This window comes from Plectrocnemia conspersa, unplaced genomic scaffold (genome assembly GCF_051122295.1).
Source record: "Plectrocnemia conspersa isolate PC_06_02 unplaced genomic scaffold, ASM5112229v1 ptg000014l, whole genome shotgun sequence".
Lineage (NCBI taxonomy): Eukaryota > Metazoa > Arthropoda > Insecta > Trichoptera > Polycentropodidae > Plectrocnemia > Plectrocnemia conspersa.
In genome coordinates, this window is record NW_028277178.1 from 14,814,344 (window position 1) to 14,832,627 (window position 18,284).

The 18,284-nt window shown below is 28.0% G+C and overlaps 1 protein-coding gene across 8 annotated transcripts in view; it reads left to right on the forward strand.

The window, feature by feature from the left end:
- The first annotated feature begins 205 nt into the window (after positions 1-205).
- Positions 206-18,284, forward strand: part of Ih (hyperpolarization activated cyclic nucleotide gated potassium channel Ih) — a 92,360-nt gene continuing 74,281 nt past the window's right edge. For all 8 annotated transcript variants that reach the window (XM_088203287.1, XM_088203292.1, XM_088203290.1 and 5 more), the window contains exon 1: positions 206-598. In XM_088203287.1, the coding sequence (XP_088059413.1) occupies positions 327-598 (272 nt within the window). In that variant the 5' untranslated portion in view covers positions 206-326. The remainder of the gene's footprint in view (positions 599-18,284) is intronic.

Here is an 18,284-nt window from a genome sequence, read left to right on the forward strand (position 1 = left end):
AATCAGAAGAAAAGATGAACTTGAAAAAAATCAGTTGAATGGTTGTTAATATTGAATGTCTCGAGATGTTTTCTTCGTGTACTTTTTTGACTTTCAGTCTTTCACCCTTGTAAAAGTAGCGGTCTCGCGCGTGCTATCGCTTCGACTTACAGTTTACTAATGGTGTGCGGTGTGGTGTGTGTTTCAGGGAGAGTGCGCACTCGGCAGAGCAGCTGGCCCAGTCCGCGTCGGTGCGCGTGTCGCTCGACAACACGGCGACGTGCTGCACGGACAGTCTGGTGACGGCGCTGGATGACGACGCGCTGCTGCTAGGCTGCGACGGCGACATGGGGTCGCGCGCTCATGGCAGCACCGGCAAGGTGCACTTCGGCGGCCTCGACGAAGTTTCGTTGTATGGCACGCCGGTGGAGGCCGCACCGCCGCCGGGGCCGCCCGACCCCAAGCAGAGCTTCCTCAAGAACCAACTGCAGGCGCTCTTCCAGCCCACCGACAACAAGCTCGCCATGAAACTCTTCGGCTCCAAGAAGGCACTCATGAAAGAGCGCATCAGACAGAAAGCGGCGGGCCATTGGGTCATACATCCGTGCAGCAGTTTCAGGTCAGTCTCAATTTATATTTCTTCCCCTAATATTCATATTTGCCGGCTAAAAGTAGCCTTAAAGTGGTACTGTAAGCTTTCAGTGTATACGATCTAGTTCTACCTTTAAGTGAAAATGTCATAGTCGTTCTGATAAATATAAATGATATAGGGGTAGATCATATGAATCATTAAGAATATTAATGGCGAAGTCAGTCAAATTACACAGTGATTTTTAAATATATTAATTTATAAATTGCAAAGCAATCTTATAGACTAAAATTGATTCAAAATTATTTCTTTGAACAACTGATTTTTTATCTATTATTTTATTATTTCCGGATATTTTATTTAATTCTCTCCAATTGTAAATTTCATTAATAAATCATCTTTGATTTTTCTAATTCATTTTTTTATGGGTTCTTTAATCAACGATTTTTCAATTTGACATTCGGGTGACATTACATGTCTCCTTTACGCTCTATAGGATAAATAGATTGCTTCATTTTAATAAATCAAAATAAAACACAGCTTATTACTCTTCTTCTAAATTTGACATATGAGAAGTTACACAAATTACACTTAATACTAATTTGTAATTAAAATTCACAGTTCAACATATTTGAACCTTTTTTCAACTTAAGTGACTCAAGTACTTGTTTTGATTATGAATAATCATATTATCAATGTGTCGATATTATTTTTTGCTTTTTAACGTTTTAAAACATATGTCTTAATTAAACATAAGCATAGAATAAATCGATTGCTTCATTTAAATGACTGTAAGTAAGACACAGCTTTTTATCCTTCCTTTAAACTTGACAAATGGGAAGTCACACAAATCACACTTAACGCCACTTTGTAATTAAAATACTAACTAAGCACACAGATCAACAAATTTGAACCCTTTTTCTTAACTAAAACTTTTTTTATATTATTTACGCGTACTTCTTGTGATTATGAATCATATTAAAAATATGTTGCTATTATTTTTTGAGACAAAGCTTTTTAAAAATTTAAAACATGAGTCTCTTTTTATTATTAGAATATGTTAAATACACAGACCAACAAATTTTGATCAATTTTTCTAAATGAAACTATTTTTTTATTATTACGAATACTTGTGATTATGAAAGATCATATTAAAAATATGTAGATTTTTAGCTTGTTTTAACTTGTAGGAAAATAAGACAAATCGATTGCTTTATTTAAATGAATTTATGTAAAAACAGTTTCTTATCCTATCTCAAAATTTATAAAAAGTTATACAAATTACGCTTAATACCACTTTGTAATTAAAATAATGATTAAATACACAGATTAACAAATTTTACCCATGTTTTTAAGTAAAACTATTTTTTATTATTACGAATACTTGTAGTGATTAGGAATAATAGTATTAAAAATATTAAAGTATTACTTTCTTAAAGTTTAAACACATAAGTCTTACTTTATTACGAGAATGAGATAAATTGAATGCTTTATTTAAATGAATTCAATTAAAACACAGTTTTTATCCTTCCTTCAAATTTTACAAATGGCAAGCTGTACAAATTACACTTAATACCGCTTTGTAATTATAATACTTATTAAATACACTCTGAAAAAAAGTATTTTCTGTGATTATGAAAAATCATATTAAAAATGTGTTGAAATAGCAAAAAAAAAAAGGAAAAATATAGGTCAAAAAAACAATAAATTAGGTGATTGAGTACATTTTACTAAAGATCTTAAACCATTACTATGCTGTCTTTAGCTTCTAAATTAATATGTGCTTTAGCATTTTCTGCATTTAAATATAAAGTTGTTTTTATCGTAGTCATGGGTTAGTGTAGTTACGCGAAATATTTTCTGGTATGAAAATGACAGGGTTCTTTAACTATTACTATTTGAAGGCTAATGTGTATTTTTTAATAGGTGTATAATCTGTTATTTTTATAGTTTTATTTTGAATGACTTATGATTTTAGAAAATATGTTAAAATAGATATTGATTTAATTGTTCATAGATTATAAAGAAATATATAATTATTAAATATAGGTTTAAGGGCCGTAATAGCGGCAAGCCCTTTAGAGCAAAGTTTTAAAATATGTTTATTAATTTTTTTTAATATGAGTCCATGTGTGAGCCCAGGTATTTAATTTTCCATTTTACGTTACTGCCCTCTTCATTTTGGAGAGGTGTGTGGACATTACTTAATAGTGTTTCTTTGCTTCTACTAAAAGAGTGAGTAATCATAAATAAAGCGTTTCTAGAAAATTTGACAGTTCATTGTCACTGAAAGCAATGCTAAAAATGTTCTAATAATAGCTCTACCGTTTTGTTCTTAGAACTGTCAAAAATAAAGTGTGGATGATTGTGAAAAGAAACAGATAAATCTATCGTTTCTTTTCAATGAATTAGAGTAAACACACAATTTGTGGTCCTTTCTGTTATCTTGACAAATGGGAATTTTTGAAAAATACTACACTTGAGGTCATTTTCTATATAGAATAGCAATTAAATATACAAATTAATCCCTAAATAAAATTATTTTATACTATCACGTGTATGTGTTATGCGTACAAAACAATCATTTTAAAACCTAACGTTAATTACTATAATGTAAATATAAAATTCATTGTTTCTCAAACTTGCGTTTAATTTAAAAAATAGCGTTTTATGCTAAAAACGATTTTTTTGTATATAAAACATTACTTTGTTGAAAAATACAACGATAGCTTTAAGTGTAAATTATTGAATATTACTTTATTATGCTTCTTCGTTTTTACTAATCTGATACATTTTAAGAGTAATCATAAATTTTAAATTTTACAAATCCATTATCAATAAAAACAACACATCAGAATTATTAAAATGTATCAATTATTTTGTTTGTGAATGAACATAAAATAATGCGTAGGAAAGTAACAAAGAGTGCAATAAATTCTAATATAACTCATATTATTTTATCTCAATAAATTAAATAAACCAAACAGTTTTTGTTCTTCATCTAAAGTTGATTATTAAGTCAGTAAATTTACAAAAAGGTTGAAAATAAATCTCATAATAACTAATACAAGGCAATGCTATTGAAAGTCATGTAACTTATTACCAAAAAAAATTGTTGCGTGGTATTTTATGTTAAAACATTAATAATTTAACTAAGCGTATCTTCAAAACTGGAACTAATTAACCCTGAATTGTAACGTGTAATTAGATTTTCTGCTCATATGCGCCTAAAAGTGTTTCTTGCTTAACATTTTTTCTTAACACAATCAAATTCCACCTGAATCTAATGAAAAACATGTCACGTAATTTCTATGATGAAAACGCTATTCGCACATTTAACTTAAAATATTGTATTATAGTTAATATAAAAATATTGTAATACTGAAATTTCGCAAATAATATATTACATGCATATTTTTTTCCTTGATTAACTTAAAGTATTGCTATTCTTAAGTCTACATTCAAAAAGCAACCCCTATTTGTAAAAGCAATCTAGTTTTACCTAGAGATAACTGTCTGAATAGCGAGTCAAGTAGTGCATTAACAATCCACATTGTTAACTTAAAAAGTATAATTGTTTATGGTTCGTGTAGAAATTTGCTTTATCTTCTTGTTAAAATTGAGTTAAGTAACTTTTAATGTAGATACAAAGATAAGGAGTTTCCGATAAACTTTTATGAATAACAATCCTTACCTAAATATACTTTACATACATATATAATCACACCGAAAACGAATAAATTTTAAAAGTAGTGCTAAAGTGGGCACCGAATTTATGTAGTACTTGTTATATAGATACGATGATAAAATTAACGTGACAAACTTTTAAATACATATATTAATAAATTAACAAAAATGTTAATTTAAACAAAATCCTTCAATGAGTTTCTGATATTACATAATAATCCTGATTATATAATAATCCTTGAGTAAATGTATAATTTATTAAAAACTTTGATTGAATCAAAGAATAAATACAAAATTGCAAATTTATTTATAAGTACACTAAATATAAAACATTATTTATAATATATAGTAAAAAAGTTTTACATTGTTTTATTAGGTCCTTCTTTATGTCTTTATTTCTTTATATTAAAAATATTATTATGAAATATAAATGACAGACACTTGACTCGCTATTGAAAAGCTACCTCATAACAATATTATGAATTAAACTCTCAGTCATCTTCTAACAAACAAGGATAAGGGCAAATTTGCAAAATCAGCTTATATTGTATATAAATTCAAAGAGCCTATTTATAACTTTTAATCGTGTTGATCAATCTTGACCTCTTGCCAACTTTGAAAAATATTTTTTTATACATATAGTATTTTAATGAGCTACATTTTTTTTTAATAACATACTTTAAAGCATTCTTGTATGTCTTGACTTTATTCAATCGCTAAAATATTTGCTTAAGATTTTAGAGAATTTATAATTGATAAAATGATTTAATTGTTTATCTATAATGTAAATGTGCATTTATTCAGTAATTTTTCCACAGTAAATATAACTTCACTGAAATAACAAATTCCGCAATTTTACTAAAGAAAAATGTTATCAAAGAAATCGTGATGTCAGAGCTCGTAAATTATGCAATAAAACCCATTATTAGCCCTGCAACGATGATATATCGCGAAACGTTCGATAAGAACCGACCTTAACCCTAAACGTAGAAAATTCGATATGAAAAGCAAAACATAGCATGACACGGGCATAGATTCCATTTACTCAATAACGAGGTTAAGCGTTTCAATGAGTCGATCCTTGTTCTGACCCCTTCTTGGCATTCAAGATTGGTTTGCGGAAATGCAGTATTTACAGGATGATGACAGTCCTATTAGCTTGCTTCGGATTACAAATTCGGCCTTGGAGTGATGCATATCACACTTTTTAATACCACAAACGAACGCTCTATCTTCAACAATAAAAACGTTAAAGGGTTATAAAAGAGGATTTCTTTGGCCCCAGAGAAAACCCCACTGGTCTAAATCGCTCGCCAGTAAAGTTTTTCACTATCCACCAGAAGCTAATTTGAATTCTTCATATGCACTACGTATTATATATGAGTGATGTGTAAAATATTCATGATCCTTCGAATTTTATATTATATATATATAAATATATATACACGATCCAATCTTCTTTTTCTTCTCGTTTTACGGCCGAGTCTGAGTGAAACTTGATGAGAAAAAAAATTAGCGCTTGGTGCAGCGGGAAAAACGGCAAGAAAATGTGATTTATTGTGCGTGAAAATATCGACGAACGTGAATTATTCATGGCGAACGTTTATGGTGTGAAATAAGGGGTTTTAAAGGCAGATACGACTTTGTAATAACCTTGGAAACGATAAATCCTCGGTAAAAATTTCAATTACGGTTTTGTAAGATTGAAACATTGAATTTCTGTGCAATATAAAATAATGTAATTATTAGTAAATATATGAAATTACCGTCATATATGAAATAACTATTAAAAAAAAAATATTTACGCTTCCTATTAAAATACTATAATATTATTTTATTTATTACACAAAAAAATCACGCTGGGAAGTTTATTTCGCTACACTTATACACCACAGTCTCTTGATTTTTCTCAGTAATCTTGATTAAAAAGCTGAGCAATCTGGGTTATTTTTATTCTGAATTTTATTAAATTTTATAAATCACAAAATATATATATATTCACATTTAATGCTAATCCGCTTACACTTTTCATTCAAGCTGAAACTGAATAAAAATATTTTAATAACGTATCAGATTTTCTTTGAATCGTATTTATGTATTCAATAGACTTACACACAATAAAAAAAAGTATTTCAAGTTTATGATATATACACCTTCTAAAAACATAAATTTAGCGGTGAATACTATAAAAAATATAACATTAATGATTCTGGCTCTATGTCTAAAAGTCGTATTATATTATAAATATTATTATTCACGATCACTTTAAAGATTGTATTATAATATATTGTAATATATCACTGTCTTTAATAAAATAAACCATGCAATTTAATTTACTAAAATAATAATTACACAGCTAAGAGTTATTTAGAAACGTTTTAGTTCTTGACTTTTTATAGAAGAACAAAATATTTTTTATCGAAACATATGATTGCATTATAGTGAGTTATTTTTTTATGCAAATAGTTTTATTCTTTTCTCATTGTTTTATGGTGTAACTTTTTTTAATATATTTTAATAAAGTAGTATAGAATCGTTTTAATATGGAGATATTTTAGAAAATATAAATTAAAATTCAAGAATAAACTCTTGTGTGTCTAAAGTCGGAAGCAATTAGTGAAAGTCCTTTTTTATTTTTTTTATTTTAATATATAGAGATGTTCTCTATGAGCTGTACTAGCTCATTATTAGAGAATTTTCTATACCAGCTCGATTTTAATTAATCATCACGATATTCGTCCGTGAGATTAGGAAAATCTAGATAAACCTAATCTGCGATAATCGATCGAAATTTAAATTATATAATAATTGTTAATTCTGATCTCCCAGACACGATAGAAATTTAAATGCAGTAAGGTCTCTATAGAATTCGAACCCAGGTCTTTCAAGTTAATAGTCAGACACTTATACCACTCGATCCTATTGGAATTGAATTCCGAATGAAAATAAATTCTGCAAAATGCGCCTTGTATGCGCTCATGTAGGCTTAGTAAATATAGATGATTTTGTTTATCCACCTTAAACGTAATTATATTTGTTCATTTCCGACGTTTTTCCTCCAAGAATTGTTATATGGCAAGTGGAGATTTGGCAACACTGTAAGCACATTTGACGGCTAGCTGTCTGTGCCTGTCGATTCCATACATTAGTTTGTGTTTGTGGAATTTTTTTAATAACACATATTTTATTTACAATATGTGTTATGAAAAAATAGTAATATAAGTAACTTTTAATGTAGTAATATTATTAACTATTAATCTAGCAACAGAAAATACAGGTGCTATGAAAAATATAATTACTCGTTAAATTCAACCATCATAACTTGCGTCATGATTGCCATTATACAATAAAACATTTGAAATATTAGGAATAAAATAAACAATAATGATGCACACCATCCCACATAAACTTTACGCCATCGCCAAATTAATCCTCGTGTTTGGCAAGTTTGTTGAGAAGCTGCATGGCTCGTGCAAGATGAGCGTTCTCACGCTTTACGAAAATTATCTAGATTTAATTTGCCCTTTTACATAAAAAGTATATGTAAAGAAACCTTTTAAAGGTATGAAATATAAATATTTTAATATATTTAAGTTTTATTTTTGGCATTTTTTCTGTTTGGTAACTTTTTTGATCAGCATAAGTATTATAGGAACATTTCAACATAACAACTGTCTTAAACACAAACTCAAAGTTTGTGGGGAACAATAGCTGTTACATACTTTTTAGGTAAGCAAACACGATGTAACATTTCTACCCAGAAACAGAACGTAAATAAAAACTTGTAACACAGTCCTATTATTAGATATTAAAACCGAAATCTTAGTATATTTGTGTGTATAACTTATTTTTTAATGTAATTTCATCACACATTAAAAATATTGTTTTTGCATTCCTTATATAAAAACATAAAAATAATCTAAATAATAAATTCGCAAACATAAAGGCTGTTGCGGTAGGCGGTCGAAGAAAAATCGATCCTTCGGCGCAAAGTGTCAAGAGTATAATTCACTCGGACAGAATTCTTGCAAAATGAAATATTTCCTTTCGAGGCAGGGAGTAACTATACGTAACTCGGAAGCAACAATAGGAGGCTTTTGTGCTATAGTTGAACGCCTTTGACATTGTTTGCGCGTCATAATATAACAGTGAACAACATATGCTTTCGACGGCGGGACGCTTAATATAAACTAATTAAAGCTTTTTCTCTCGAGTCTTCTCTACCTATTTTCGCTTTACATACAGATTAAAATCGTCTAGAAATGCAAATGTAAATTTGACAGCTGAAAAAAAACAGCGACATTAAGAATTTGACTAATTTTCACGCACCTCGACTTACGCAATTATTCGGAATGAGTACAAATCGATAAGCAATTTTTACTATTGCTTTCAAAGAAACGTCACTTATCAGTTGTGTTTATAAATATATTAAAAAATATTAACTTAATAAGTTTTATGAGCGACACATAGTTTTAAAATATGATTTGACGGGAATTTAAATATTATTCTAAGAATCGTATAAACACTATTTAAATACAACTTAAAACTTCTTTCATGTTTCAATTACAAAATAATTGAAATATGCATATTTTGACGTGCCCACCACAATATTTCTCACACATGACTGTCATCAGATCATTTGGAAATCTGATTGTTATTAAACTATTTCAATATTCATATCTACATACATAGATATGTGGATTAGACCTAATACATTTTTTGTTTTTTTGCAATCTGTCTTTTCATTCTGATATATAGCAAAACTTTGATCATTAAATCTCACGTGGATGAGTCGCCCATTAGCGATTCATCAGGATAACTATACATCAATATCGTTTCTCTTTAATCTTCGAGGCGATCTCTTCGTAACCAATTTATTTGCCAATTTGTTGGGATGTATCTCCAGTCTTTTCGTGCATTTTTGACTTGCAATTTTTACTACTTCCTTGGAAATTTTTATTTAAAAGTCTATGTGAATAATAAAATTTGAACATTGCTCTTAAAATTTTATTTTATAACCTCTAAATTATTTCTGTTAGAATTGCCTGTTTATCTTGAGAGTTAAGTATCGTACATCTAAATTGACTTGAGGATGGATTTGTATATCAGTTAGAAGATTTAGACCTAATATTAATGTTAACACGTGTCATTTTTATTTATTTAAAAAGTAATATAAAGCAAACTTTCATATCCAAAATCCTAACAAGCAAACCAAATTTAAAAAATAAACACAAAAATTTCAAAAAAGATGCTAAGAACACAAACTCACATGATTTAATTTAATTTTACCATTAGTTTAGTTAGCCCTTATTATTCACAAATACTTTGAAGTTGACTATCACTATATACCTACATGCATGTGTGAAGGAGTTAACTTTTAATATTTTGTTGTTTTATTTTATAAAAAAAATTCTCGAGAAGTAAAGATGTAAAATAATATTATATTAGGGTTAGATTAATAAATAATAATTTTTGTATTATAAAAAGTTCTACAGATCCAAGTAAGATATATCTAAATTACAGAAAAATCATTAGGTGATATTTTGAAAGACTATAAAAATAAATCAGTATGATCTATTTTCATTAATCATATCCAAAACATCTCAATTAAAGTTAGAAATATATTTTTAATATATGTATTTATAAATTTAAAATACAGAATACTTAAATATATTTTTTCTTTCTAAATATAAGTTTTAGGTTTTGAGGTCTGTGATATAATAACAATTATTGAGTCGTTATTGTCTTACCTTCAAGACAGTTTGCTACTTTTTATATATTATCTAATTCTTAGACCATGGTCTATTACCTGCTTAACTATTATGTGTGTTTGTATTGACAAAAATTACCTTTGAATGTTTTTGTTCCTTTCTTCTTTTCCAATTTTTTTGATCCCAAGATACTATGTGTGTGTACATACAAATATGAACACATACATAGTATCTAGTATTTATTTTAGTATATTTTTTATTATTCCTAGTATATTTTTTTAATAATATTTTTTTATTCTTTCGCGGTACTTTACATTTAATTTATCGAAGTGTTCAGTTAGGGTATACCATTTTTAAATCACTAACGAAATATTTTGTTGTGGCTAAAGTTTTATTGAATATTTACGAGTATTAATTATGTATCTGCAAACCGGGGAAGCGTAGGTCTTACTATAGATTTAAAGATAAGTAATATACATTTGCTGCAAAGAAGATGGTATAGTTTTTCTCTGATTGTTTTTGTTTTTAGAATTAGTTTATCTGAATGAAATTTCCACAAAAGCTTAGTTTTTGTCGTATTTTGCGTCTAGAATTTTGTTATACATTTTAAATTTAATTTATGGACAGTGATATATTTCTTTCTTCTACAAGAAAACATTACTGCTTTTAGTAGGATTTGCAGTGACTAGTCGTTTTTCAATGATTTTTAATATATTTTGAAATCTATTTACTGCTCTGTGGAGATTTTTATAAGAACATAAAATGACCGTGTCGTCCACGAATAAGGCGGTGATATAATTTCTGTGAGGTATTGAAAAATCACTGGTAAATATTGTCACTTGATAAATAATTTTCAATTTTAATTTAAAATATTCTACTGCTATAAAATGAGTTAATCAATTTAACTGAAGCTACTGAAAAAATAATTTAATTAGCATATATATATAATACTTGCGTGCCAAAAGCGATTGAAAGCAATGTCCAGAAACACTACTCCTGTAGTAATTTTTCTGTCAAAACCCTTTTGAATATATCTCAAATTGGATGTAGTTGATCCATAGTAGAATGCGAACATCTGTAGTCAAATTGATAATGGGCAAGATATTATTATTATTATTAACATGTTCCAGAAAAAAAATTTAAATTATCTTTTCATAGATTTTCCTCACGACAGGCAGCAAATTGATATTTCTTTGAAATGGTCGTAATAATGAACAGAATATACACCCAGATATTGAATAAAAAATATTTGCAAGTGTAATAATAAAAAGTTAAATAATAGATTTTCATTTATATTATATGTAACATATCATCTAATTTTATAAAACACTACAATAATATCTTGACAAACATTTTCTGTTTCTATAAAGTACAACAATATTTTAAAATATATATCTATAATATATTATGGATAACTATTATTTTACTCGCTTATGTTTTAACAGCTACGATATTAATTCTTAATATTTAATATGGATGTGCGAAATACATATTATATTATATATTATGAAAAAATATTTGCAAGAAACGAATATTTTAAATAATTTTTATGAAATATTAAACTAATTTATTGACATTATCTTAAATTAGACAATGAAAACGAGTAACAGTAAATTAGATATGTAATAAATTTCTATCATTAAAATTAGTCTTATTAAGTGTAATAATTAATATCACTAAACATGAATTAGGTGATATATTACTACATAATAATTTAATTTAAGTGATAAAAATGTTTTTAAAATTTAAGATAATCAGATTATTTTATAATATAAATCATATCTTATTGCTCTCGTGTGCAAAGAATAAATTAGCCTAAGCTAAATACTTTAAAGTAAATAATTTTATATTATTATATAATTATTCTATTCGCACTACTGTATTTGTATTTTCAATATATTATAAACATTCAATCAAAATTAATTAATCCACATTGATTTGTTTCTTAGTAAATACATTTATCAATTATGAATTTAAGCCACTTTTATGTGAACAATTTGACACAATCAAAATGAATAGGTACATAACTGTCAAGCATAATTATAAGTTTATACACGGCGGATGGTATAAATTAATATAAATTATCCACTGACACATTTTAGTTTCACAATAATGCCAACCGCGTTGAAACTGTTTTGTACTATTCCCCAAAGCTCTGAGCTAAACCAGTTTATCTCATATTACCTCCGCGTGACATTTTTAATTAAAACGTTAAAAATAAAATTTTAATTTTATTTATATAATATAACTAAGCAAATATATTGTGCAATGTATGATGAATCATTTAAAAAATGTATATTTTCTATGTTTATATAGAAACGTAGAAAGTAATCCATATTGAATACATTTGTGTATATGTATTAACGTAATCACTATTTTTGTAGCGGTGAAGCATCAATTTATTTCAATCGATCTCATGATCGAACTTTTCGGAGAATTTCTTGAACGAAAATTTTCCAATAATATCATAGAATGAAATGTTTACGCAAAAAATAAATAATATTCATGACAACAATGCGTTGGTGTATGAGTATATTTGCAGTAATAACAATGCTGATGTTTTCATTCCATGAGATTATATCCGTATTTTCGATAACAAATATTGTTTATTAATTAATTATTTTCTAATGGAAAAATATAGCAATTTCTTGTAATGATAAAGAGTAATTTTCCATCACATATCAATACTGTTTATGTTGTGTTAATGGAAATAATATTATCGTAATTATTTATGTAACCATTTATTTATTTACAATTGATAAAGATGGACCATTGAAACATTTTTGTTTAAGAAATCATAATGTTAGGATGGCTCTTTGTTTCATTTCTATCTTCAGGCATTTCAAATTCCTGCGAAACACATATTACACGTAATTCTACGTATGCTATCAGTTGTCTCATCCAAATTAATTTATGTGAGCAAGGGACGATTGATCGAAGTGTTTATGCGGCCATGGTTGTCGCCCAAGCTCTAATGTATGGTATATTCAGTAATATGGTATATATTATACATATACACACACTCGGCCGTACCTGAAAATCAATTTCAGCCAAAAACAATATGTCTCTTTCCATTATTTCGAAGTAGAAAAATACATTCATAAAAACACATAAAGAGCGAATGCCGGAGGTGAATTTGACAATAGGTATAAACGGTACGTGTATGGAATAGTAAGATAGAGACGCGTACTGAATCGCGTATGTGTGTCGAAATGCAAAAAAAATGGTCCAAGCTCTCTGATAGGTACCCAAACTGGAAAATTGGCCGTGTTTAATAGTCACGATGGTGCGTGAACATAAATAAAGGACCTTTCCTTCTACGGGGGCGGAACCTTAATCGAGGACCTTTCCTAATTTTCAATCCATAATTTCATTCCGTAATTGGTCAGCACTTGAAATATTATAATATATGTAGCAAAGTATTATTCTTAGTAAAATGGAATATATATATATTGACAATTAATCAATATATTTTTTAAAATGTCACTAAATTGTATTTATTTGATAATAATATAATGTTTAAACGTTTTTTATCTCACGGTCATATTTGTGTGCGTAATCTTAGCTATTGTCATCCTTTTATTAAAACGGCTGTGGGTACCAAAACAACAATACAATAGCACAATGTAGGTATCAAAGTTAAATATTAAATTTCTTTTTAAATGTACAAGTGGTATCAAACAGTTTCTCTGTTGTGCAACTTTTTTTTAAATTATATACTATTATCTTTTAAACTAGCGTTTTAATTTCATAGTTAAGTTATCGGTTAAATGTCGTCATCGTCATTATTATGATAACGCGCTATTGTTATAAATGTATATCATAAAATTAATACGATTAAATTTAGTTTATAGTAACATTATAAAATGTTACACGAATTCGTCAATGGATCTATACTGAAACTATTATAATATTATTTTAAATAATTTTATTATTACATCTGAAATATTTACATTATATACTTTCATTACTACTAATATTTTTTTAATGCGACTAAGTCAAAAGTCGGAAAATTTTTTGCCGATTAAAAAAGGCTTATTTAATTAATTTATACAAAGAATACAATTATAAATATAAAATAAATTTATATTCTCATTTTGAAATCAATCTCAATAGGTTATTGCAGCAACTTCTTGACTGCCTTCTCATGTGCAATTTTGCAAGCTTTTTCAGCTTAGCTTTCTATTTATTAATTCAATACGAGCCTATTAATTGTATCATAGTTTAAAAAGTGCTTCTGTCAACCCTTGAGACACGTCTGGTACATCAAAAATTTAACATGTAAAGGGTTATACAACCTAACAGACAGTATGTAAATCTAGATCTTTAAAATAATTAGCGAACCGCCCTTCGAGTTTTGTAAAATGAATTATAATTGTATCCTTAATGTCGCCAAATGTAATACTTCCTAATCTTCCAAAAACAAAGGTCACTTTAAAAGAACATCTGTCTTAATTTGTTCTACTTACTGTTTACTGAATTCTGAATTTAATAATATGGCTTCTTTCTGACCACACATAATTTATTGTTTTGCGCAATCAACCAGACCATTTCAAAACCCCTCAAATTTCCATCCAGTCCTTGTCTTTTGGCAGACGTTTCCAAATTTACAAAGAATTTCTGCGATTAAAAAGACAGATATGGATAAAAATCATCAAAGTGTTTCTTCAGTTGACTTTTTAATATTTGAGAACTAACAGGGTGTGACTTCGTAGCCAGTGAAACGCCTAGCGGAATCTAGTTAGAGTTTTATTATATTATATTACAATTGCGATAGAGGCTAAATTACGAGATGTTTTTTCCGAGCGGTGGTGGAGAAACTGGCGCAGGGATGATATCCGTTGGAGTTGCCACAGTGGTGCTCGTATGGATGAGTTCCTCTCGGGATGTGAGTTTTGTGGTCCATCTCGGGGCTTTTTTGTGGTCCATCCTTTACGATATTGTCTTGTTTCCTAGTTGATGAATGATCATTTTAGTAACAGTAAATTAACGCAAGTTTTATGAATAAGACCTTTTCAAACGGAGCCATCTGTATGTGGTCGCCACAACTCTTTTTTAAAGATTCTGCAATCATTACTTTTAAACGGATAACTCGCTATAGTTTCATTATTATTTTGTGTAAACCTATAATTGAGAAACTCTTTCTAGTATTTTTTTTCTTGATGCTATAGACTTGTTTAGTGAGAACTTCACGCCGCCATTATGGACTGCATTGATTTCTCAATACCCCCAACAATTTCATTTTCACCCCATTTGGAGTAACCCCGATTCACCGACCCCTGACTATTATTTACAGATAAATATTTCATAAATTGTGACAAATATTTTGAGTAATTTTCGATAAATGCTAAAATTGTAAATTTTAGACAAAATTTTTTTTTTCAAAACTACCAAAAATCTAAAGAAATTAGTTTTTTTTCAATTATTTTCAAGATGCTCAATTGTATAATAAATGCGATAATTTGCGAAAAATTGTATTAAAAATGAAAAAATAAAAATATGTGGTTGTTATGATACAAAACTCTAATTATGACTAAAAATGTAAGCAATACTGTGGGTGATTTAATAATTATTTTATAGCAAATAATTAAAAACCGCTGTTTAAGCTCATTCTATCAATGTAATTTAATGTAAATAATACATTAAAAACGATTATTTCCATTATAATGATTTTATTACTTAATAAAATTATACAATAATAAAATAATAAAAATGTATCAATGGCTTTATGGGAAATTCCGTAGCCCGAACAATAAAAATAAGGAATTCTCAACTAAAAAAATATATGTATATAATTTCCCATTAAGCAATTCATATAAATATACATATATATAATATAAAATTTTCATTTTTTATTAAAATAGGTAGTTTTTTACAAATAAAATAGTATTTAATTAAAAACAGATGTGTTAAAGTAAAACCACATAATTGAAAGCACTAAAAGTAATACATTAGATAGCGAATGTGCTAAAAAGTATATAAAGTCAATATATATATATATGTGAGTTATTGATGTATTGACCATTGCAGATTAAACACGCCATTCTTTAAGTAGTTATTATATTAAATAAATGCTTCTAAGAATTACTCAAAACAAAGGCTAAATAAATTCATTAAATATTATTATATGCATTACAAAAAAACCTACAGTCTATCGTCATCTATTATATATTTTTTCATTTTTATAATTTATGATAGTAGAGACTCTGAGGCATAGCAAATTTCCGCCCAGCTCGAGACGAAAATGAGCGACGTACTCTCTTTAAAAAAATATACGACTAAAGAAAGCTCGAAAAATATCTCTCGTTTATTAGCTTTGCCTACCTCTCTCTCTCATCCCACAGGAACATCCCTTTAAAACTTTGAATAATTTCATACTTCTGGAGAAAATTCTAGACAGCTTAATGGAGCCGAATACCCAAAACGTATGAATGCAAGTTTAATTTTAAAAAAGGACGATTTACAACAAAAAATACTCGTGAAAGTTTAGCAATTATGAATTGATTCACATATAATTCAACGAGCTTTCTTATTTTGGTTGAAATTGTTACATTTTAGCTATGCAGGAAATAAATACGCATACAAAGTAGTACGTTGGCAGCTGAGGACCAAACACTGCAGCATCCCAAAACCTATTTATAAATCGACATCATCAATACAGACCGCGCCACTTAAGTTTATAACATATGCCGGCGCCGACGCCAAGTAAACAATCCGTCCAATATTTACGCCGAATGAATATGCGGCGACGAAACTTGCATGGTATCTTTAATCCCTAATTTAATATTCAATAAAGTAGTCATATATACATATTTTTCTTTTTAACAAAATTACTTTTGTTTAGATATGATAAGACTTCATTCTTAATAGAAAGTTATCTTTGACCTTTAGGTCAAGGTGACGTTGACAAAATACATAATAAATAAATAAACCACTTTATAATATTGATCCATTTTAGAAAATTGATTTATTCAGTCTTAGCTAAGCAATTTACACATAAGTATAATAAATGCATGTATGCGGTAATTGACGTACTAAACATTTCTGTTGCTCATTTACGTATTACTAATAATCGATGTATATGTAATTGAATATGGAGCAATTAATGCAGAATGCCGTTATCATATACTTAAGGTCATTGTTTATGAACTTATCTATACTTCCATGCACAATTCGTGTACATAAACCAAATCCAAGTGCCTGGCGATAAACAAATGTAAATAAATTCCTTTAGCGTGCCATAATAAAAGCATATTTGCGGCTAGACTAAAATTGCATTACCTGATTATTATTATTTGTGTCCAGTTAATTTCTATCAAATGTTTATTCACAAATCTCACTAGCAATAATCACAAATTTAATCTAAGAAATAATATTTTAATTTTTTGGTAATTTGGTTTGAGTTGCGCTATTTTTTTATCTTACCACAAATGATTAAATACAGTGGTCCTCCTGTTATTTATTTATAATGTCCTCACTTAAATCAATCCAATTAGTACTTCCGTGTATGTAAAATTTATTTTATTAATTAAATTTATTTTTAAGTGCACAATTTTGCCAACTTTGTATTAATTTAGGCAATGTTTTTAATCCCGCATTTATATTAACAGGACACGAGACATTATAACAATACAATTCTTTATTAACGCGATTGTTTAAATTATGGTTAATATAATAATTTCGAACTCAGATACATGTATGATTTTTTTCAAAGTTTTTAAAACTTTGTTAAAAAATATTTTTATGTATTTATGTATATTAAAATATATTATGTAACAGTAACTATTATAACCACATTTGACAAAAAATAAATACTATAAAATTAAATAATTGGAAAAATTTGGTGATTCTTTTATATTGGTTATATTATTAAAATTATATAGATACAAGTTTTATTTTTTAAATAAATCATAATATGTCAAAGTTACTACATTATGTGTTTAAAATAGCCGCGTCACTTTCTAATCTTCTTTGCGAAAGAAGAAAGTGTTACTGAAATTCATTGTTAACTTGTTTTTGTCAATGGCAAACAAACAGGTTAAGTGTTTAAAAATGTGTAGAGCAGGTTAAAGAAACGTTATTAACCTTCTCCTGCCTAATCGAGTAACATTTGAACCCTATTTTTTTAAATATTTTTAATGATATTTTTTTTTTGCGATCGCGTGCAAAATTGATGATTTGCGATTGCCATCGGAACTATATTAGAGACTGAAAAGTCGATAATTTTAGATCCGAAAAAAATTTGGAAATTCGTTAACTCAAAACGCGATGGCCAATCCTTATTGTCATCGATGAGTTGGAACAACATCAATTTTGAA